Source organism: Phoxinus phoxinus (assembly GCF_949152265.1).
Source record: "Phoxinus phoxinus genome assembly, chromosome: 17".
Lineage (NCBI taxonomy): Eukaryota > Metazoa > Chordata > Actinopteri > Cypriniformes > Leuciscidae > Phoxinus > Phoxinus phoxinus.
The window spans coordinates 26,747,099-26,771,148 of record NC_136892.1 but is presented as its reverse complement, the minus strand read 5'-3'; the positions used below and the strand labels follow the sequence as shown (position 1 = coordinate 26,771,148).

Sequence of the window (24,050 nt, the reverse complement as noted above, 5' to 3'; positions counted from 1 at the left end):
ATGTTCAATAGCTGGCTAAAGTTCAGAAGAAATAAGTGTATTAACAGTTATGTAATATTCTCACACAGTAATGTAGACCTACAGTTGTTTTCATACCCTCCGTCCAGGTGCGTTTGGAGGCCTTGTGTCAGATTTCCTCCTTCCTGTCAGAGATGGAAGAAAAGAGTGTCAGCTCGCTAGCGCCCCCACGTTTCCCAGGCCTCCTGCAGTCAGTGCAGCTGCAGTTCCTCTCTGGCTGCTTTGGCCTGGGAGCCCCGATCACCGGCAGTCTAGTGGCTTCTAACAACAAGATTCACCATTATACTGTAAGACATGCTGTTAATGACATCAGCCTGAATACACATTCATTTTTAGATCATGCTTATTTTTAATTTTGAGTGCAAGAAATATTAATTACCATTTATAGAGGTGATAATTAGTTTGAATCAAAACAAAAATAATTGTGTGACCTGACTGACTACATTTTTTTTAAATCGTATTAAAATATGATTGCAGCAGGTGTCTAGATGACTTTGTTTGTGTTTTTGTGTGTAGGCTGGGACTCAGTCGGCTCCTATCAGTGTTCAGAGGGAGTTACAGTCTGCAGCTCACATGCTCTATCAGCAGCTGGTGCGTGTGCTCAGACAGAAGGTGGCGCTAGAGAGAGAGCAAGCAGGTGGGTAATGCTTCTTAAGGCCCCCAAAATACTCACGCAAAGTTCTTTTTCGTTCTCCGGTTAGGGGTAAAACGAAGTTCGAAATATGTGAGCAGATATATATCGGCACTGTTATCAAACATCCGACACCGCCCACACTGCTGAATTTTTTTAATAAAACATAAGAAAAGCATCTGATCATAGTAATGTGGATATGTTTGCATGAGCTCTGCAATTCGGCACTCTTGTAAAATCCTGCCACATTTATTTATATAGCAGTTTATACAATAGATTGCTTAAAAACAAGCAGCTTTACTCCAAACGAAGTTTGTTTCGGCCTGATTTTGTTCTAAATGACGTCACATCAGTTCATTATTCAAGCGAAATTAGAATATCGGGGCCTTTATTCACGCATGCAGAATTTATCGGAAAAGAAGAAGAAGAAAAAAACATTTTTTTTTTGTATCGTTTCATAGATTTTTATATATATATATATAAATACTTCATTTTTAAAATTACTTTTCAAAGTAGCAATATAAATAAATAGTATAAAAATAATGTAAATAATATTGGTTACATTTAAGCTAAATGCTTTTTATTTGCAATTTTACTTAATTTAGTTTTACTTAATTGTATTTGTTTTATATTTAATTATTGTTATTTGTGAGTAGATCATATACAAACAGTGTAAATAATATTAACTCAATTTAAATGAACTATCTTGTACTTTACAGTGTACCTTGATGATATTCATACAAATTATAAATAATAAACTAAAAATAATAGTATAGTATTAGTGATTACTAATAGTAATTTAGTTTTTATTTTCTTATTTAAAATATTTAAACTGTTTCGTTTTTATTGTTATCACTGCCCATTAATTCAACACTGGGCAATGACATTCATTTGTGAAATTTCTTTGTGGTTAAAATTGAGCTTGACTGGATTTTGTAGTTTGCCACAGTATTACTCTAGTAATACACCAGTTTAATTAAGTAGTGATTTAACATATATTTGTCTCATTTCAGGCTCTTATCAGCACCTGCTGTTAGCTACAGTCTTTGCTCTGAACTTTCACTATCAGCCGGTGGATCTTGTAGTGATTATTAAATGTGGTGTGCTGGAGATCTTGTCCACACTGACTGACAACACCTGTGTGCTGGTGAACCAACGCTGGCTGGCCGCCTCCATGTCCGGTCACATGCAGCTCGGTGGGGCGGTGAAGCTGGCCGCTGCCAGACTCCTGCAGATATTCGCCATAGCGGCCAGGTGAGATTATAAACTAGATAATTAAATACAAAACGAGAAAACGCCTCCCATAATATGCCCTCACACTTTGAAAACTGCTGCCTTAGATAATCACGTTCAAAGCATTCTTCATGTTAACATCATAATATTGCTTTTATGCAACAGTTTTGCATAGTATAGAAAGTAGTATTTCAAAACAGAATTTCATCTAAATGTCTTAGTATCAGCAAACATTACTTCTGCATTAATGAGTGGCCACATGCTTCAGCACATGGCTACAGATAATCCAGGTTGTACAGTTGCAGTTAACGTGTGTGTGTGTGTTTTCTAGTTCCTGTGAAGAGACCTTGCCGTTGGACGTGTCCCAGGCTCTCATGGATGTAATGAGCCAGCAGCTTCAGGGATTGTTACATGCAGTCCACCAGCAGGAGGTGCTAGAGAGTGACTCTACAGAACACATCCAAGAAGAAACATCCAAACGAGATAGTGAGTCATTATTACAACACAAGATTACGTCTTCTTTAATGTAGTATTACTGTAGTCGTTACTGTTTCAACAGACTTGTTTATTCATATAACATTTATTTTATATATTTATAAATATATATACTCTGGCGAATTTGTAATGTTTTTAAAAGATGTCTCTTCTGCTCAACAAGGCTGCATTTATTTGATCCTAAAACCTGTAATATTGTGAAATATTGTTAAATTTTAAAATATATTAAAACAGAAAACAGTTATTTTAAATTATAACAATATTTCACAATAGTACAGGTTTTAGGATCAAATAAATGCAGCCTTGTTGAGCAGTATTTTGTTCCTGTGAGGCTGTGAGATTTTCAGCATCATTACTCCAGTCGTCCGTGTCACGATTTAATTTAATTTAATTTATTTATTATACAGGAAAGTTAAAAGTAACAGTTAAGTCACCGTCAAACGGGCCTGGCTCAGTTTAAGCAACTGGTTTACAGCAGGTTCCTGTTCTGCAGCAACATAAAACAATGAACAAACTCAATACATTTTTTACGAGACATAAGTATACACTGAACAAAGTACAGACCAATACAGCAGTAACATACATAAAGACAAATCTATAAACAAATGAATGTGTGCAAGTATGACTATCCAGGAGAAATAGTTCATATGACTTTTTAAAATGTGTGATGGATGATAATGGTCGTATGTGATAGGGAATGTCATTCCAAATTTTGGTGTAAGTATAGAAAAAGGATTTCTTACCATAGTTATTCTTGTATGAGGGGATTGGAATGAGTTCCTGTGAGACTGACCTAGTGAGACGTTGTGGTCTCATCCTGTGTTTTAGAAAAAGATCTGTAAGTGCTGGTGAAGTGCTATTTTGAATCTGAAAATAAACTGTAATGGCTTGGCTGTTTATATAATTCTGGAAAGTCAAAGCTTTTGTATGAGTTAGGGCATTGCAATGATGAGACCATCTTGGGAGGTTGCTATGAATCTTGAGTGCTCTGTAGTATAGTCGTGCTATTGGTTCAGTAATGTCCTTTGTAGTGAGAGACCAGATTGGCAAACAGTAAGACATTGTTGAGAACACAATAGCATGTAGGTAAATTTCAGAGATTGAGGAAGAGAGATACGACCTTATCTTATTATAAACATAGAGTTTCTGATTAAGCTTTTTTGTTAATTTGAGAATATGTTCTTGGTATGTGAGATGCGAGTCCAGTAAAACACCAAGATAATTATAGTTCTTTGTGACAACAAGATTTTGGTTTGCAAATGTAATATGATTGATAAAGGAAAAACTTTTTCTGGGTGAGTGAAAATACATGCATTCACTTTTTTTTACATTAATGGTCAGATGGTTCTTTTTCAACCAGTCATGTAAGAGATCAAGATCAGATGATAATTTCGAGTTTATGACATTTGGATGTGGATCCGAAAGAAAAATAACAGTATCATCCGCATATAATAAACATTTTGAATGTCTGCAGACACGTGAGAAATCATTAATATATAAAAAGAAAAAGTAGGGGTCCAAGAATGCTGCCTTGGGGAACGCCCATATTAAAGCCTAAAGGCTGCGACAGGACATGATTAAAATTGACTGTCTGCGATCTGTTTGTCAGATATGAGGAAAGCATTTCAATCACTGACGGAGACAGTTCGAATGAGTGAAGTTTGTTCAGCAAGATCTGATGGTTTACAGTTTCAAAAGCTTTGCGAAAGTCAATAAAAATAACTCTCACGATCCTTCAGAAATCATTCTAATATGCTGATTTGCTGCTCAAGAAACATTTCTGATTATTATTAATGTTGAAAACAGTTGAGTAACAGCATTTATCTGAAATAGAAAGCTTTTGCTACATTATAAATGTATTTACTGTCACCTTTGATCAATTTAATGCATCTTTGCTGAATAAAAGTATAATTTTCTTTAAAAAGAAGAAAGAATCTTAGATTGAAGAATCCTCAGATAAAAATGCTGTTCTTTTGAACTTTCTTTTTATCATAGAATCCTGAAAAAAAAAAATCACAACTATTTTCAACACTGATAATAATAAGAAATGTTCTTTAAGCACCAAATCAGCATATTAGAAAGATTTCTGAAGGATCATGTGACACTGAAGACTGGAGAAATAATGCTGAACATTCAACTTCGCATCACATGAATACATTTTAAAATATATTAAAGTAGAACATTTAGTATTTAAATGATAATGTTATTTCACAATATGACTGTTTTTACTGTATTTTTAAACAAGCAAATAAAGCTTTGATGAGCATAAGAGACTTGCTTCAAACATTTTTTTAAAAAATCTTTCAAAATCCAAACTTTTAATGGTATGTATGTATTGTATTGTATTATAAATAAACTTTGTTTCATTTTAGGTGCAGATATAGTTCGCAGCAGCAGGGTTGTGGAGTCCCAGCTCTCTGACTTTCTAGTCTTCCTAAGGCGCATTTTGTCACTAAGGGTCGCCAAAAGAGTCTCAGCGTTTGTCAAGTGGATCGATCCATTGATGACAATTATCTCATACAAATGCAACTCAGGAAATCCACATCTCCACAACCTGCGGACGAAGCTGCTGGCCTTCCATATACTAGAAGCTCTTCTACCGGCCTGTTCAGACCCTGTCGTCATGAAACAGGTGAGAAAGGAAGTGCTTTTTTATTATTAGTGCTGTTCACTTGACACTGGATGATTTACCATGTCATTTGTTTCGTTTCAGATTGTGGATCAGTTATTTAGTCTTTTGTCCAAGTACATGTGGGAGGAACCTGTGGCCCTGAGAAAAAAAATTGAAAAAGAAAGAACTTCTGAGAATATAAATAGGGTATTTAATCTCTATGTGTCCATCGCACACATTTTACACACTTGAATTTGTTCATTGATTTTTAGATCATTTTATATGTGCTTATGTGTCTTCCAGGACAGCGGAAGTGAAGATGAATGTATTCCTATTGGTGATTTCTCTTTTGACCCACATAAACTGATCTGTTGTTCTCTGGAGAGTGGGAATGTACTGTCTCATGGATCGGGGGGGAAAGGGTACGGTTTGGCCACCACTGCCATCACATCTGGATGCTTCATCTGGAAGGTACCAATGCAAAATACAGTCACTGGTGTTCTTTACAGGGTCCATGTTCTAATGTGTTTTTTTGTCTCCATATCTTAGTTTTTTATCACTAAGGAGAACAGGGGAAATGAAGGGACGTGTATCGGAGTGTCCCGATGGCCCATCCGGGACTACAACCATCGCACCACCACAGACATGTGGCTGTACCGGGCCTACAGCGGTAGCCTGTATCATGGAGGAGAACTGGGCCGAGCCCTGCCCTCCTTCACCCAGGGCGACACAATAACCTGCATCCTAGACATGGAGGCTAGAACTATCTCCTTCGCCAAAAACAACAGGGTCAGTGCGTGTTTATGAGATAAGAACACTTTCTCACTTAGCTCAACGATGTAAGGTAATATTCGCAATAGCATATGGATTATAATTGCCATCAAACAAAGTGTTGCTTGATTTAGAAGCTACAGTAGTTGCACTTAAAGATGACATGAAATAAAATTTATATTGATTCAAAAGTCAAAAATACTTTAGTTTTTCAATTGCAAATTGTAATTTTTTGTAGGTTTTTGACAAATTTGAATGAATATTATAGGTTAAGCTGTATTACTACAGAAAATAATTGTGCATGCATAAATAAAATAATAATATATATACTTTAACTGTGTAGGAGCCCAAGCTGGCGTTTGAAGGAGTGGATGCCACAGAACTCTACCCCTGTGTTCTGTTCTACAGCAGTAACCCAGGAGAAAAGGTCAGTCTCTTAAACATATACACTAAAGGGCCCATTTTAAGCAATTCATACCGGAAAAGAAACACAATCCATAATTAGCTTGCTAAAAATAAATAAGCAAATCTCTACAAAAAAAACTCTAAACTTACAAAAGCCTCTTGTTCCTCCACTGGCCTTTAGGTGGCACTGTGTGACCTGCAGATGCGTGGCATGCCTAGCGATCTTTTACCAGGAGAGCCACTGTGCAGCCCGCGGGCCACGGTTCTGCTGGAGTCCACGATTCAGCTGCTAAGACGACTGTACGTGAACGATGACTGGGTTCAACATATCAACCAGCACATGCTGAACAAACTACAGCTCATCAACCCTCTCATGAGGGAGGGACATGGCAAGACAGGTCAGTTAACTGCTTAAACACTTAATTCCTGGGAATTCTAGTTGGGATTATTGCAAATGATAATTTTGGAAATGTTTAAACCATGTTTGTTAGCTTTACTATGCTGTATCAAGCCTGTAATATATCAATTCTAGAAATAAACTAGATATTTCAAATACAAAATGTATATACAATGTATTCAAATGTATACAAAATATATTAATATACATTTAAAATTGATTTTTCTGGGCCTAAAATGTGGATTACGTTTCTTGTTTGCAGAAGCGTATATAATCTTTCATTTTTTCTTTTATCTATCTATCTATCTATCTATCTATCTATCTATCTATCTATCTATCTATCTATCTATCTATCTATCTATCTATCTATCTATCTATCTATCTATCTATCGGAGTAATCTAAACAAATGTTTAATTTGTACACTAATTATGTAATTGTAAAACAATAGGTGCAGGTAAACGGTAATATATCCTGTTATAAGACAGAGGATGATTTAAAACAATGAAGAACAGAGGTCTCATTTAAAGGTGAATATATTCTGAATTCTGTCCTCTGCCAGCAGGTCATGCCAGTAATGAGTCTGAAGAGAAATGTGGGGTGAACCGAGAGAGGGGCTCTGCTTGGGTAGATGTCGGGATGTCGACAGACCACCTCTCTGGCCCGGCGGGGCTCTCTGACGCCCAGCTCAGCATGTTGTGCACTGAGGTCTGGCCTGTCATGGCCCTCATCGGAGGGGTGGACAGCGGTCTCCGTGCTGGGGGGACCTGCCTGCACAAACCCAGCGGTCGACGGGCCACCCTGCTCGGGGTCTTGAAAGACGGAAGCCCCCTGGCTAAGCTTCAGTGGGAGGAGACCGATTTTACTGTGAGGTAAGCACACATATACAGCTTACAGACATGCAAATAATTTTTTCCTTTGCCCTATTTTTAATTCAGTTGGCAGTGAAAATGCTCTGTGTAAATCTAGTTTCAAGCTGGGCTCTGGGGGTATTTGGGGGTCTGCAAAACATTTTAAGAGAAACAAGACTATGATATTACTATTTACGTGTTACCGTAACTGAAGATATCAAGTATCTTATTCTTAACAACACAATATATTTTCAACACCTTTACCAAGTTATTTTGTTAAAATTATTTTGCTTTTTTATTTTATTTATTTTAAGAAAGAGGTCCCTCATATTTTGGAGTTCTTGGCATCAAAATGTTTTAAAACCCTTGTTTTAGAGTAAAATATAATGTTCTCCAGCACTGTCATTGGCTTCTGTGTTCAGATGCCATTGTAATTTATGTATATTTTGTATGTTATATCTGTCCTGTTCTTTTTGCTAGTTGCATGCTTTTTTTTTTCCTTTTCGATTTCTTCACTTCCCTTTTCTTGTATTGTCTTTTGTCCTCTTCATTTTTTTCTAATCATGGTATCCTTTCCTTTCCACTCTTTTATTTCTGTCTTGCCCCCTTCGTCTCACTCCTCTCCTCATCTTCATACTGCTTGTGACCTGCTGTGGTCCCACTAACCCAAAGCTTCCTGAATTCTTGGTCACCTAGCGACACGCCTCTTTCCTCCCTGGAGCCGTGTGACATCCCCCAGCTGGACGTGTCCCGCTGCCGTGGCCTCAAAGCATCTGTGTTGTTCGACCTCATCCTGATGACCGGCATCTTGGATGAGCAGGAGCTTCCTTCCGGATCATCCGCATTGCCAAGGAACCGAATCAGCTCAGAGGGCGGCCCGCGTAATGAGCTGGAGAGACGTTTGGATGAGGACATCGCTCGTATTATGATGGATGAAGAGGGAATGAGCTGTCCTGTGGATGAGGGCGAAAATAACGCAGAGGAGAGGAGAGAGGAGAACCAAGATGACACGTTCAGAAACCTCACACAGTCGAACGAGGACCGTGCTGGCGCCCCCTGTCCACCAATACTCGCACTCCAACCCAGGGTGGACTTCTTTGCTTTGGAACTTCGTGCAGTCCGCATTTCCTACCTCCTCTTGGGGGCGCTAAAATCTCTGGCTGTCATTCTGAGCTGCGGGAAGTTCACGGATCTTCTCCTGGTTCCCAAATCAGATGCAGGGGTCAGCGCAACGAGCCCTGACCCAGCGAGGACCTCTGCCGGTGGGGAGGAGAACGCCGAAACGCGCTCTGTGCTGCAGTTTGTGGTGCGGAGCATGGTGAAGTGGGCCGTCAGACCCTGTCCCATTAAGCAGGCCATGGCTTTATCCGACCTCGAGAGGGCTCAGATCATCATCTTTAAAGGAGCATTGAACAGACTGCATGAGGATGGAAGCAAGGAACACAAAGGTTTGTTGCTTTTGCATGAACACGTGAACAAGATGAAATGCCAGATGTGCTTTAGTCAGTTGTTTACCACCTTTACTGTTCAAAAATAACAATAAGCCTGGTTAACTTAACTTGGTATAGTGTATATATATATATACATATATATATATATATATATATATATATGTATGTGTGTGTATGTATGTATGTATGTATGTATACATATATATATATATATATTTTAAAAAAAAAATATATATATATATGTATGTGTGTATATATATATAAAAAAAAAATATATATATATATATATATATATATACACACTCTCTCTCACACACACACACACACACATATACTGTGTGTATATATATATATATATATATATATATATACAATTAATATTGTATCTGCTGTTTGTTTATTTATTTAGGTTTTCATTATTTATTAATATAATGTAATATAATTTAATTTATTACTATTATTAATAGTAGCAGTAGTTGTAGTATTTAATTTAGCTTAGAAAAGTAAAACTCTGTAACAATAGCTGATGATGATGATAATGATAATAATTATAACATATATTTTTAATTTCTTTTGTTTTCTTGTGTATTAATTAATTTGTGTTTGTGTACATAGATTCAGGGGGTCACTCTTCCTCTCAGCCAGTGTCCAAATCCTCCAGTTCAGTCTCGCTTTACAGCAACGGCTCTGAGGGCACCGCCATCTTCGGGCAGTCAGCTTCACCCTCCACCAATGACCTCACAGCCTCCCTCCTCACTGCCCTGCAGGCCGACGGCCTGGACAACTTTAACCCTTTCCTGCCCATCAACCTGCTCCAGTGAGTTTCTCTTTGATCCTGTTGCAATTTATTCTCTACATGATCTCATTGCAGTGAGCTCTCAAATGTGAAGTGAACAATATCTGCACCATTAGTGTCACCATATTATGTAATAAAAGAGAATAGAAAATATTAAGCAATAATATAATATATTCCACAAAACGTAGACCATCAGCAGATTCCACCACTTCTCAGACCGACAAGTGCAAAGTTAAAGGATTAGTTCACTTTTAAAATTAATTTTAATTCTGTCATCATATACTCACCCTTAAGTTGTTTCAAACCTGTATGAATTTCTTTCCTCTGCTGAACACAAAGGAAGATATTTAGAAGAATGTCAGTAACCAGACAGTTTTTGGTTCCCATTGACACGTTTGGTTACTGACATTCTTCTAAATATCTTCCTTTGTGTTCAGCAGAGGAAAGAAATTCATACAGGTTTGAAACAACTTAAGGGTGAGTATATGATGACAGAATTTTCACTTTAAAAGTGAACTAATCCTTTAACATGTTTAATCAGTGAAAACAAGCTCCAACAGTCAAAACCCGATGAACGTGTCTGTCGCTGTCAGCTGGTGCAGTTTGAGTTGGCCTTAAAGGAACCTATGAATTAGTGAAATAATTATGAAGTACTATGAAGTAATGCCAGTTTAATGATGACATCTCTTGTAACATCTCCTTAACGGCGATTGTTCTCGCACTTAAAATGTGTACAGTTTGTAATTACTCTGCCATTCACTGTCAGTTTGAAGACAGAACCAAAGGGACATGAAAAGAGTTTCAGTCTAACACACACTGTAAACTCTCTGACGTGTCTGGATGTTCTCACTCCAGATCGCTGTCGTCTGAGACACTCACACAGGTTACTGAGAGTGTGAATGAGAATACAGGTAAGTGTGTGAGTGTAAAGCTGTGGCTGTGTGCGTTATAACCCCACAAACACATGCTCCTCTCTTAACCTCAAGTGCCTGAGCATGGCTTAATGGCACAAGGGTGATTTAACACCACAATATAACACGCGCTCAACTGAATGTTTGTTCTAGAGCTGGTGCTAGCGGTTCTCCTGTGTCTGTGTGTGCATGTGTGTGTGGCTGGGCTCCTCTAGGCGGATGGTGCTGGCCCGTTTTCCCACATTGGCAGGTCTTGTCCACAGTCCGGTTCTGCCCCCCGGGCTCAGCCTGACGAGCTCAGCGTCCTGTGAGGGCTTCACTGAGCAGCAGACCAGCTTCCTGGAGCCCTGTGGTCAGACCAGGACCCCCGTGGGTAAGACTGACAGCGCAGGTTTCATAACGTCCAGACAAACTCTTGGAATATAAGGGGCTAGTAAAAGTGGATGTCTAGCGTATGGTGTCCATGGACATGGTTTATCTGGTCAGCAGATGATGTTCCTGTGATTATTTAATTGTTTTTTTTTAACAAACTAACATCAAGATTGGTTTATGTAGCACTGGAATTTGAGAAGTTTCCTTTAACTTAACCCTGACGGCCCATGCATGTTTTACTCTTGAGTCTTGCTTAGTTTACTCACTTTTGTTTACTCACTGATTGCAGGAAATGTGTTTGGCTTTTTTGTGCATTTTCACACCCAGTTAAATGGCACCTTGAATGCATTACAAGACCAATTGCTTCTATACATATATTTATATTTTTTATGAACTTTTTTATGAAATTATTGTTATTCTAATAAAGTAAATCAATATATTTGTAATAATTAATATGATATATTACAAAATATTTGTATATGATACTTAATATATTTAATTATATTATCAGCATTACCTGAGTGAAAAGTAAATGGAAAAATAAATAAACAAAACTTAAAATAAAAGAAGGCATTTAAAAATAAATGTAAATCACAAATTTGATTAGTGACTAAGAAAAATTATCTTAGGCATTTTTTACTTCAAATATAATATCTATAAAATAAAATAAAAATAAAACCATAAAAAATAAAATATTTAATGTAATATATAAAATGGTAAAAATAAATGAATAATTTAATAATAATTTAATTTGTAGTCCAAGTCCCTAGCCTGCTTTTAGCACATATACTTTATTTTTTAAATGGCGATATTTTATAAATAATTAATGAATCATATTTTCCTGATTGGATCAGTCAGCCCAGTCGAGACATATTCTGATTCATCACTTATTTATTTTTATTTCTGTCCTTCAGAACAGCCCCAAATGTTTGTCCCAGTTCGCTTGCTTGAAATGGGCTTCTCAATGAGACACATCTACAGGGCCATGGAGGCAGCAGGTACCAACAAGTGCTTGCAACATCTAGACTCATTCTTACCTGTTTGAGAAGGAGACAATCATGTTATTAGATTACTGTTAAAGTCCTCTTATACTGTTACAATAGTCAGTTTTTTTTTATTTTCAAAGCAATGCAGTTATTCAGAAATAGAAATATTGGATAACTATGTTGAGTTTTGTACTGCATTTGATTGTTTTTGTTACTAAATAATTATTTACTGGTGATTCACTCATTACACTTCCCCTGTGAGATCCTGCTTCAATTCACCCCTCACTGTTCTTCCCCACTGGAACACTCAGCTGAATCACGGGAAATATTAGTGGAGCACCGCATGGAGTCTTATTAAGTGTTACAAATGTTCGCAATTTAACTAAATTCTTCATAATGTTTTGCATATTTTTTGCATACTACTTATTGCTATCAAAATCAAAAGTGCGTGTGTGCGTGTGTGCGTGTGCGTGCGTGTGTGCGTGTAGACACACACTTGTATGCATGCATGTGTATGCATGTGTGTGTATGTACTGTATGCTTTGTATAATTTTTATTGCATACTTACATTTTCTTGAGCAGGACAGATTTACAAAAATAAAATGTGTATATATATATATATATATATATATATTTTTTATTTATTTTTTTTTTATTTATTTTTTGCAAAGCCAACTTTAAAAATTAGTCAGTTCCAAAAAGAATTAAAGTAACTACTTTTTTCTTTTTTTACATTTTGGCTGCTTTTTATTCACTATCTGGTTTAACAAGTCAGTTTCCATTGTTTTTGTTTTTAAATGAAATTAAATAATTCTCAGACATAATTGGGCTAATTTCAAGCTTTTCATGAGAAATCATAAATTCAGTCAAGTGTGTCCAAACTTTTGTTTGGGGTATTCTCCCTGACCCTTTTTGTGACATGTCGTAGGGGTCACTGGAGAGGTGGACTCGCGCACCATCGAGGTGCTGGCCAGCTGGATGCTGGAACACCCCATCACAGAGGAGCAGCAGGCGGGAGAGGGCTCGTCTGTAGGGCGAGTGGCGCCTGATACACCCTCATCTGAAGGGCCTGAGACGGTCCTGTGCCCCGAGTCTCCAGCTCCTCTGACCCTACAGGAGAGCAGAGAACCCAACGAGAGGTGAATTCACACATCCAGGCACAACACAAAGTGACAAGCAATAAATCACATCTCTTGCATATTAATCTGAGTCCTAATCAACCGCAACTGATAGTAAGATATTTTGATGGCCACTTGGTTTCAGTAGCTATGTTTCCATCCACCTATTTTTATGCAAAAAAAGTGGGATATTGCATAAAAAACACTATGGAAAAGCTGCACATACATTCTAGAAATGTGCATAAAAAAGGGATAGTTCACCCAAAAATGATAATTTACTCACCCTCAAGTTGTTTCAAACCTGTATGAGTTTCTTTCTTCTGTTGAACACAAAAGAAGATATTTTAAAGAATGTTGGTAGCCAGACAGTTAACGACACCCATTGACTTCCACAGTTGGGGGAATAACATGGGGCACAACTGTTTTTAACATCGATAATAATAATAGTTTCTTGAGCTTCAAATCAGTATATTAGAATGATATCTGAAGGATCATGTGACACTGAAGACTGGAGTAATAATGCTGAAAATTCTGCTCTGATCTCAGGATTAAGTTGCATTTTACAATACATTCAATTAGAAAACAGTTATTTTAAATTGTAAAAAACATTTCACAATTTTGCCTTTTTTTCTTTTCTTTTTCTGTATTTTTGATTAAACAAATTGACTGTTGACCAGAAGAGACTTCTTTCTAAAACATAAAAAAATCTTTTGAACGGTAGTGTATCTATAGGTTTTTGGAGTAGCGTAGTACTCTTACTATTTCTAGTATGCAGTATCTATAGTTGCACAGTATGCTCATTTTCTGTTTGAAAGATCACAATGACCTAAATTTCCTAAAAAAAAGGGTACACAACAGAGCACACTGTATAGCATATTGTATTTATTCACTGTGTATTGTGATGTGTTTTCCAGTCTGTTAGCAGGTTTGGACCTGGTGGAGAGAGAGAACTTCTTAGATGTTCACCTCACGAGGAACAGACCTCCTCCCGCACGGAGACAGCGGTCTGGAGTGGGTCAGAGAACATCCTTCAGGAGAGCAGGTCAGATTTCACACTAATGCACACTACCGTTCAGAAGTTTGGGGTCAGCATGTTTTTTTTTAAAGAAATTAATAATTTTATTCATCTAGGATGCATCAAATTGATCAAAATTGTCTGTAAAGACATTTATGATGTTACAAAAAAGTCATTTAAGAAACATAAAAAATCTTACAGAATACCGACCTTAAACTTTGAAACGGTAGTGCACATGGATATGTGGATGTGAACGGATTACCCAGAGTGTACCGTACATTAAAGACACATTTCAGTGACTCTGTCCCCTATCTTGTCTGTTTCAGACTCCCCGTCTCCCAGTCCTGTCCCATCGCTGTACAGACAGGACGTGGGAGTGGCAGAGTGGCCGGAGCGGGCTGAAACGCACCCGTTTGCTGCTGAAGAAGACTCAGAGCTGGGCTATATGGATGATCCGTACCACGAAGAGCCCTATGAGGAGCTGCTCACCCCAGAGTTCATCACCTCTGAGAGGGACACGCTGTGGATGGTAGAGGTGCTGGAGACTGACTATCTATTGTTCTGTCTATCATACTATCATTCATTCTACCGTTCAATATATCATTCTATCGTTTATCATTCTATCTATTGTTCTATTGTTTATTACTCTATCATGTATCATTCTATTTATCATTCTATCCATCTATCTATCTATTAGATATAATATATTGTTTTCTATTCTGTAATTTTTCATTTATCACTTTATCGTTCTGTGTATCATTTATCGGTCTGTTCTTTCATCGTTCTATCTTTCGTGTATTATTTCATCGTTCTATCTCTCGTGTATTATTTCTGTTGTTTGTTTTGTTCTGTCTGTCTATTGTTCTGTTAAATATTCTGTGATTATTATTTGTCCGTGTATGAATGTATTTTTCATTTCTCCCTCACTGTACCAACATGCGCCTGTTTTGTCTCAGGGAAGAGAAGAGCACCCAGATCCCCATGAGATGGTGGAGTGTGAGCTGTGTAACACTCTCACCCTGCAGTTCAACAACCATATGAAGCGTCACCATCCAGGTTGCGGTCAGAGCGCCGGTCGCCGTGGTTACCGCAGCAATGGTGCCTACGTGGACGGCTGGTTCGGAGGCGAATGTGGATCAGGAAGCCCATACTACCTCCTGTGCAGTGCATGCAGGGAAAAGTATCTGGCTTCCAATCTGGGCGTTATGAACTCCAAACAGGATAGGTGAAGAATAGGAAATTATGAGCATATTTTTAGGCATTTACCTTTTTTTATATATATCAACCTAGATTCTTTTTTTCTTCAGGGCAAGAGGTTTGGCGTCTGATCTGATTGGTCAGTTGGATGGTACATCAGAAGGTATGTGTCCAGTTATTTTTCTGTTAAAACAAACTTGTGCTGTTTGTTAAGGCAAAACACTACAGGCGAAATATCAGTTTATTTTATTGACGGTATATATGACTTGTATACTAAAGGTTTTCACAGAGGGGTTTATTCATAAATAGTTTGTCTGGCTTTATACAACGTTTTATTCCTTGAAACATAGTAAATGTTTTTTGTTTTTTTTGCCTGTTGACAGTATTTTCAGATATATGGAGCGATAAAAAGAGATCTACAAAATCCCCAATGGGGATATATCAACAAAATAAAACAATAATTTTGAACCTGGCTTTATTCAATGTTCAGATTTCTGTTCTGGAAATTTATGCAAAGTAGTGCATATTTAATTAGATAATGCCTGATTTGCATTTTTAAACATACCATTTTAGAAAACTGGTAATGCAAAAAAGGTTAACAATTCTTAATTTAATGTGGAATTATGGTGATATCTAGTAGGTAATTGTTTAAACTACTATATTCACCAGAGGTGTCTTGCCTTGGATTCATGTGTAATGATTTTAATGTGTGTGTTAGATGAGTGGGATCCAGGTAACCAGGAAGACTCCGACTCGGACCGGCTTACAGGTTTGGAGGACTTTGGGATTCTTCTGAGACCTTTGGGTCTGAGTGAGAAGAAGCCCGTGCCCGACCCCATCCCCTTCATGGAACACGACCCTCTTGGAGCTCTGGTCAGTGGCTTGGGCTGTGGTGACAACAACCTGCTTTACAAAGGTAATATTCTCATATTCAACAACTATGTTTACAGTTGTCCGATACATATTGCATGTAAGAGCTTCCCAATATCACAGTGAAATGAATCACATTGTTGTTTATTGTGTGTAGGTGTTGTTAGCACTGAGCTGAAGAGCTCCTCGGTTCCTCTGAGTCTAGGGGAGCAGGCAGCATCCCTTCGGGAACCCCAGGAGAGACTGTTGGCTCTGAGGAGAGTCACCTCCACCGCTCAGATCCTGCTAGCCTACAGTATGGTGATGAGAGCTCTCTCACAGACCTACTCAAGGTAAAAACCCTCGCACACCTCCGCCTGACTGCCCTGCAGAACATCATCTGCTCTGTGAACTCCTTCACAGCGAGTCTGACATGTCATACTGTGATTGATCCATCAATGTCTGACTGACCTGAGCCTTACAGAATTCCATCATTCACCCATCAACATCACACTCGTCATTCAAAAATGTTTTACCCTTCCCTAGGTCCTTCAATTTAATTTGACCAATTTGTTCATTCTTTCAAATACTAATACAGGTATATAACTCTGTTATTTTTAACACTGTTTACTTCATTTAAATTCATTCTCACAATCATAAACCCCTTCAGACATATCCAGAATCTTCTTACTGTGATGATCCATCAGATTCTGACTGATTTTTCCAAGATGTTTAATGGTAAATAATCCCCTTCCTTACAATAAACCACATGCTCTAATTTAGATCTGCCTCCCTCCAGTCAACATCATATGGATAGAACCAAGTCCCTGTCCTTAATTTTTTTTCTGTAATCTGTTTTTCAGATGTACATAACAATACGAAACACTGTTGATACTTCCGTTACATCGCAACATAGTCTGTTTTTTATATATATGTGTATGTTATTGTACATTACGATGTACATTATGAACTGCCTCTTAAAGCTCTCTCTGTCCCTGTGTGTTACAGTAGTTCAGTGTGTAATCAGTCCAGTGGTCTGGAAGCTCTGGGTCTGGCTGACATCCGTATCCTGGTGCGACTGATGTGTCTGGCAGCAGGGGGGCGTGTCCAGACTGTCCACACAGGCGTGGACCAGCATGGGATGGGGCGTGGCTCTGTGAACGATCGCACAGGCTCCGCCTTTCTTTCGTTCCTCAGCTCAGCTATCGGCAGTTTAGTGTCCCACAGTCCTGCTGCCTACAGAGAGTTAGTGGACATCTGCACTCAGGTACATACATCTCTCGCTCTCTCTCGCCCTCCCTCTCTCTCTCTCTCTCACTCTCCATCCTCCTCCCGACTCCTCTGCTAATGTTTCTCACCTCATTATCCTTGCTACGCTCTTCATCATTCTCTCCTTGAGCTCATTTAATCATCCTGTCTTCCTCTAATCATGCTGTCTCACCTGCATGTCCTTCCTCTCAGGATCTCATGGCAGCAGCTACAGGGATGAACATCAGTGCCATCACCGATCCGCAGCAGAGAATGAGGCAAAGCTCCGCCCTGAAGGGAGCGATGCAGGAGCCGAGAGAACTGACTCCGCCCACCTTCCTGGTCACACAGAGTCTGGTGTCCCTCCTGACTGAGAAAGGTGTCCGATTCCGTTACAAGTTGGAAAGAAGCGAATCCACTGAATCAAAGGGTAAAAAGTTTACTATTATACGGTTATAATTATTTTTTGATATTATATTTTATAATTGTATTATATATATGTATGTATATATATATATATATATATATATATATATATATATATATATATATATATATATATATAATTATTATTTTTTCATGTTTCATCAATGTTTAGTTTACCAGGAACCAGGAATTGTCAGCCAAACCCCTTGGACCTAAAATTATTAATTGAACAATTTACATTTTAAGTTAATATTTCAATAATTTGACAACACATTTGCATATTTATGGTCCTTTGATAGTTGTTAAATAGTAACACAACATTTATTTTAATAAATTAATAAAATATGTCTTTGTTTAATATGTGATGTAATTTGATTATTTTACCGTTTTTATTTTATTTTATTAAACATTTTTATTATTTTTTTAGTTTTTATTTAGTTTTTACTTTCGATAAGTCCCACTGTCATGGAAAATCCTGCAAGGACATTTGTATTATTTAATTAATTATTTGTTTTTTTTGGGGGGGGTTTTCAATTAGCTTTTCATAAGTCTCGCTGTCAGGGAATTCCTGTATCAGGGTTGTATTGTTCTATAGTGGATTTAAATATTTTATCTCTAAAATGTGTAATTGGTTAGAAAGTGTTCCTTTAGAATGCAGTAACTACAAAAAAAATATTAATTAATTAATAACTAACTAACCAGTGATCATGAATGACTGGAAAAGTCATGGACAGTGGTTTTGGGAACCCTGCTGGTTTTAAGTGACTAGTGACTTCTAGTGACTCACTTATCTATATCAACTTCAAATGCCAATAAAAGATTTGGTATTAATTTATCCTAATTAACGGCACATATCATTGGACAGAAGGTGGAACCCCTCCACCCTCAGGTCCGCCTCTCTCTCAAGCAGGGGTGCGGGTCGGACCGCTGGAGCTGACTAATGCGCTCGCCGCCTGTGCCCTGTCGGCCAGGCTGACCAGCAGACACCGCCAATGGGCGGCACAACAGCTGGTCCAGGCCCTGGCGGTTTTTGAGAAAGACAACACCGCCAGACCCCAGACATACAGTGACATGGCCGGAGATCTGCGCAAGTGCCCCGTAAAGAAGCTGGAAGGACATCAGAACAGGGTAAAGAGGACATAGATACACTTAAAAAAACATGCTAAATGTCTCGCAAATTAATTCATTGGTACAAAACTGCTAATAGACACAATCAGAAACTCAGTTTGATGCTTAACCGGCTTAAGCTTTGCATTAAAATTGAAATAGATTTAAATAAAAATAATATGTTTTACATATATATATATATATATATATATATATATATATATATATATATATATATATATATATATATATATACATATACAGCTTTTTTTCCAAATTAGCATTGTACTTTATGTATTTAAACTATATATTTGGGGTCAATAAGATTTTTGTAAAATAATATAATACTTTTATTCAGCAAGGATGCATTAAATTGATCAAAAGTGACAGTAAATACTTGTAAATAACGTAAGTAACAGTAAATGATGTTACAATGTTACAAAAGATTTCTATTTCATATTAAAACCATCTTTTGAACTTTCTATTTTTCAAGTCCTGAAAACATTGTATCACGCTACAATGTTTTCAACATTGATAATTTATCTGTCTCTCTGTCTGAGCTTTTGTTATATATTCTAAAATTAAACGGAGCTATTCTTACTGTGAACTTTGTCCAGCGCATCACAGAATGTCTTGACTTGTTTGTAATTGGCTGTTGTGTTTGTAGGTGAGCAGCTGCAGCTGGAATACAGAACAAGGTCTGTTGGCCACCGGCTCACACGACGGAACGGTTCGACTGTGGGCCATAACACCAAACACAACAGAGCTGCAGCACACACACACCTGCACTGTCAGGTGAGACTCCTTGCTTTTCGTCTCTTTGATTAGGATTAGGATAGGGAGAAATCCAAATGTTTCATAGGCCTGATGGGAAATGAATTTTTCTGTAGAATGAGATGGGAAAGGATGCTTTGGGCTCTGACAGCTCTGTGTTTGTGTGTGTCTTCTCTGCAGTGAGGATGCTCAGAGCTCAGATGGTTCGATGGGATCTCATCTGCTGTCCGCTGTCTTGTGGAGCGCAGGGGGAACTCTACTGGCTGCGTTCCAGAACAAACTCATCAACATCTGGACCATCAACGGTCAGACCAGCATTACACTGTCACATATCCACACACACAGTTACAGCTCTTCTGCTGCCAAGTCTTGTGTACTCGAACATGTATAATGTACTTTATAGTTGATTGTAAGAGTACCGCCAGCACTCTTCTGAAAACGCCTTGCCTTGCTCTTTCTTTTCAGTTGAGATACGGAATATCCGTGGAACTGTTACTTGTGTCTGATTTCGCAATTCGTTTGTTTCTGAATATAAAAATGTCAACACAATGTGACAAACCTGCTCTAGCTCTAGTTTCGGATGAAGAGATGTGCTTGTTGTTGTCATCGTTTGTTATCGTTGTACTAGCAGAATGTGGTGGTTGGTCGGTGTGGTATTTGTCTTAAAATCTATATAAAAATATTTTTTAAAAACACAATTACTAAAACTAACTGAAATATAAAAACTGAAACTGGAAATATATATATAGCAGCTAAATATTATTATACATCTTATATTTATTTTTATTTTATTTCAACTTTATTTCAATTGCTGTAAAATTTTAATATCAACAAAAAAAAATTTGGGTCATTTTTGCCAAAAATGCTTACGTTGTTGTGCAGTTGTATGGTGTTCTATGCAATGTTTTTCAAGAATTGTATCATCTTTTAGTGGTGCTTGTCTTGACTAATAATTTTATAGTCTAACATTCCCAATCCAGCCAAATCCTGATGGATAGAAAAGTGTATATACGTGCATCTGAAAATGTCCTGGACATATTGGATTTAGTACAAGCACCTTTATTTGTGTTTGTCTTGTTTCCTGTAGGTACTCAGGCACACATAGAGGCTCAGTCGTCCTGGGTCACGGCGCTCTCGTGGGTTCAGACCTCCTCTCCGTTCCTCAGTCAGGAAGCCTGTAGTCAGGTCAGCCCTCCTGAGAGTCTGCTAGTGGGGCGGCTGGACGGCTCCCTCTGCTGGCTGGAGGTCACAGAGGACTTGAGGGTGGAGAGAACAGAGCTCACTCACTGCCACAGAAAAGAAGGTTGGTGGCAAAAAAAAGTGCTAAAGATCTCTCTGTTTTAATGTGCTTGATGAAATTCTTTTGCGAATGAACTTTGTGTGTTTTTCCTCCTGTTCAGCACCTCAGTGTCTGGCCTGGTACAGTGTTGATAAACCCTTTGCTGTGGGCTATCCTGATGGCAAAATTCTCCTCGCAACAGCAGAGAGCTATGAAACCGACCCACCCATTCTGCTAACAGCATTTCCTGTGAGTAAGAAGTCATCAAAACACTTACACGCTGCATGCGAGATTGCATATTTTCTGAGTAGGTACCATACTCACCAGCTCATTTTAATGATTCAGGTGAACCGAAGTTTGTAAGCATTTATACATCACTAGACTGTAAGTGATAAGGGACATGTGGATTTAGAAAATGTAGTTTTTTATATATATTTTGTATTGATCTGATTAGTGTAACATTAAAGGAATAAAAAAAACCTCTCATTTATATAATTTAATCAATAATGGTGATTAATGGTTGCTTTTAAATATTTACACTAAAATTAACTAAAAGTTTGGTGTCAATGTGATTTATGTAATGATGCTGAAAATTTTGCTTTGCATCACAGGAATAAATTGCATTAAAAAATGTTTTAATTTTTTTTAAATATTCACAATATAACTGTTTTTACTGTATTTTCGATCATATAAATGCAGCCTTGATGAACATAAGAGAGCTTTCAAAAACATTACAGATTCATTATTTAATTACAAAAATAAATGTTATTCTTAAATAAAGTGCTACATGGGGACAAGAAAATGTTTACATTATGACCCATTGTTATATATATATATATATATATATATATATAAAATAAACTGATTTAATTAAATAAAATGTCTTAACTACACATCCTAGACAGTTTGGGATTTTGTGTGAAACTCAACCCATTCTTTTACTCAAATAAACCCATATATTTTGAGAGTGATGCTTTTATAATTTTTTTGTTTATTTTTTTTACAGGAGAGTGTGAGTGCACTCAGGTGGGACCCTACAGGACATCTGCTTCTGTCTGTTGGCCGCTCTGAGGTGGTGAAGATCTGGGGTCGTGCCAGCGGCGCGTGGGTCACCCTCCACTCTCTGTTCCACACGGGCACCGTCAACACGGCCGAGTGGTGCTCTCTGCCCGGGAGAGGGGCGGAGCCTCGTCTTATGATGGCAGTGTAAGTGTGGCATATGTTTAATAATCATTAAAGCAAACATGTATGTTCAGAACTAGTGCACATTAACATATTCCCAACTATTTCAATATTTAGCAACTTGTTGGTAGTGTTACTACTCATTTCACGTGTGAAAAAGTGAGCCAATACTAACAGAATCCATTTACATATATAATTACGGTAAGCAAGAGGAGATGTGGTTGAGGCAGAAGGCAGAAAGTCCTGCATACGCCAATAGATAAGAAATTCTGTCGTTTTCACTTGAAGATCCAATTATGACATGTTGATTAAACATTACAAATTAAAATTTGCATAGACAAAATAGATAGATAGGGTGTATTTTCATTACTTGCCGACTTTAAGGTCTTAGAGGGGGGTGAAATGGATGAAACCTTGACTAACATTTTGCATAAGTGGCTCTAAAAGGTGCTACAAAAGTGTATAATATGGCTCTTTTATTATTTCGTCACACCGTTTACTTCCGAGACACCTCAGAGGAGCTTTTGAGAGCTTTAAACCAGTACTTCACAAAGTATTTTTAGGATATATAGACATTTAGCTGTCATGTTGGTACTCAAGGATGCACAGGTGTATAATCCGTCACCCAAGTGTTTTGATTTTCCTTTCTTCATTTCCTCAGTGGATGTCAAAATGGCCTCCTGTATGTGTGGACTCTTCCTCAAGGGGGCACTAATGTCTCAGTGCCCAATTTCCTCACCCCATCTACCAGCCAAGACAAGAGCAGTGCCATCAAGGTCAGAATTATATATTGATCTTTTTTGGGGGGAGATAATTAGCTTGGGGTAAATTAAGCTTTCTTATTTATTAACCTTACCTTTAAATTCACTTTCGCTCTGTTAGATTAAATGTGTCACTAAATTAGATGTTTTTTTTTTTTGGGTGTGTGTGTGTTTCAGCGAGGTAATGCTAAATGTGTGTTCCGACTGAGTGGACACATTACCGCGGTAAAGACGCTGTCATTTTGCCCCAGTGGGCTTGCTCTGGTGTCTGGAGGAATCGGAGGGGTGCTCAACATCTGGTCTCTCAGGGTGAGTCAAACGCTTCTTTTTAGCGTTTCTTTTATTAGCTTTACAAAACTCCTTTTTTTGATTGTAAACACTCCTCCCATCTGTTCTAGGATGGTTCAGTCCTGCAGACTGTGGTTACAGGAATGGGCTCTGTAGTTTGTACCACCTGGATACAACACATAGGGGTGACTGCTTGTTCTGGAAGGTCAAAGGTACTAAATACTTCCTGAAAATGTGTTTAATTTAATAAATATTTAATTTAAAAAGGGTTTAAGTAATGCTTAATGCATGTACATCTCTGTTTCTCCAATCTCAGGATGTTTTGCTAATTCGCTGTACCCCAGACTGGATCTCTCAGAATCACATTCTGGCCTCCTGCCGTTCTGTTCTACGCAGTCAGGGCATTCTGGGATTGAATCGTGCTCCCTGCATGGCTGTCTTTCTTGAGCGCCTTCCCACACTGCTTCAGGAGCAGTACAGCTATGAGAAGGTACATACACTTTCTCATCAAAACTGAAAATTCAAAATTCACTTTATGTATTGTCCTTTTAATGAGCTATATTTTGCTCTCTTCATGTTATGGCCGATAACTATGAAGGTAAAAGAGTAGCAAAACTCGAGAGCATGTAGATGTGAATTTGAACTTGTACAATAAATATTTGTGCTTGTACGCTAAAATTTACACTCACAGAACTAACTTGTGCACTTGCAACTCAGTGGTGGCGAGAGAGAAAGTTGGGGGAGGGGGCAAAGGAGTGGTTTTATTGGTTGGCGCCTAGCCAATGAAATGGGACTTATTTTGTACGCAATGATGTCACAAAACCCGCATCCTCCTCGGAGACGTTCTGAACGGGGCTTAATGCATTAGACAGTGATATTA

The 24,050-nt window shown here is 37.9% G+C and overlaps 1 protein-coding gene across 5 annotated transcripts in view; it reads left to right on the top strand.

The window, feature by feature from the left end:
* Positions 1–24,050, top strand: part of LOC306984621 (putative E3 ubiquitin-protein ligase HERC1) — a 65,144-nt gene that overhangs the window by 25,627 nt on the left and 15,467 nt on the right. For 3 of the 5 annotated variants that reach the window (XM_079586130.1, XM_079586127.1, XM_079586126.1), the window contains exons 27-60: positions 108–305; positions 535–655; positions 1,663–1,903; positions 2,214–2,368; positions 4,750–5,009; positions 5,091–5,195; positions 5,292–5,459; positions 5,538–5,777; positions 6,103–6,186; positions 6,346–6,562; positions 7,122–7,431; positions 8,083–8,858; positions 9,477–9,678; positions 10,784–10,941; positions 11,855–11,938; positions 12,855–13,065; positions 13,959–14,086; positions 14,386–14,594; positions 15,016–15,284; positions 15,367–15,419; positions 15,975–16,172; positions 16,284–16,458; positions 17,114–17,372; positions 17,567–17,783; positions 18,645–18,907; positions 19,554–19,681; positions 19,841–19,965; positions 20,748–20,963; positions 21,061–21,188; positions 21,946–22,145; positions 22,783–22,897; positions 23,060–23,191; positions 23,281–23,382; positions 23,487–23,660. In XM_079586130.1, the coding sequence (XP_079442256.1) occupies positions 108–305; positions 535–655; positions 1,663–1,903; positions 2,214–2,368; positions 4,750–5,009; positions 5,091–5,195; positions 5,292–5,459; positions 5,538–5,777; positions 6,103–6,186; positions 6,346–6,562; positions 7,122–7,431; positions 8,083–8,858; positions 9,477–9,678; positions 10,784–10,941; positions 11,855–11,938; positions 12,855–13,065; positions 13,959–14,086; positions 14,386–14,594; positions 15,016–15,284; positions 15,367–15,419; positions 15,975–16,172; positions 16,284–16,458; positions 17,114–17,372; positions 17,567–17,783; positions 18,645–18,907; positions 19,554–19,681; positions 19,841–19,965; positions 20,748–20,963; positions 21,061–21,188; positions 21,946–22,145; positions 22,783–22,897; positions 23,060–23,191; positions 23,281–23,382; positions 23,487–23,660 (6,621 nt within the window). The remainder of the gene's footprint in view (positions 1–107; positions 306–534; positions 656–1,662; positions 1,904–2,213; positions 2,369–4,749; positions 5,010–5,090; positions 5,196–5,291; positions 5,460–5,537; positions 5,778–6,102; positions 6,187–6,345; positions 6,563–7,121; positions 7,432–8,082; positions 8,859–9,476; positions 9,679–10,783; positions 10,942–11,854; positions 11,939–12,854; positions 13,066–13,958; positions 14,087–14,385; positions 14,595–15,015; positions 15,285–15,366; positions 15,420–15,974; positions 16,173–16,283; positions 16,459–17,113; positions 17,373–17,566; positions 17,784–18,644; positions 18,908–19,553; positions 19,682–19,840; positions 19,966–20,747; positions 20,964–21,060; positions 21,189–21,945; positions 22,146–22,782; positions 22,898–23,059; positions 23,192–23,280; positions 23,383–23,486; positions 23,661–24,050) is intronic. The other 2 variants (XM_079586129.1, XM_079586128.1) reach the window with 2 other exon arrangements.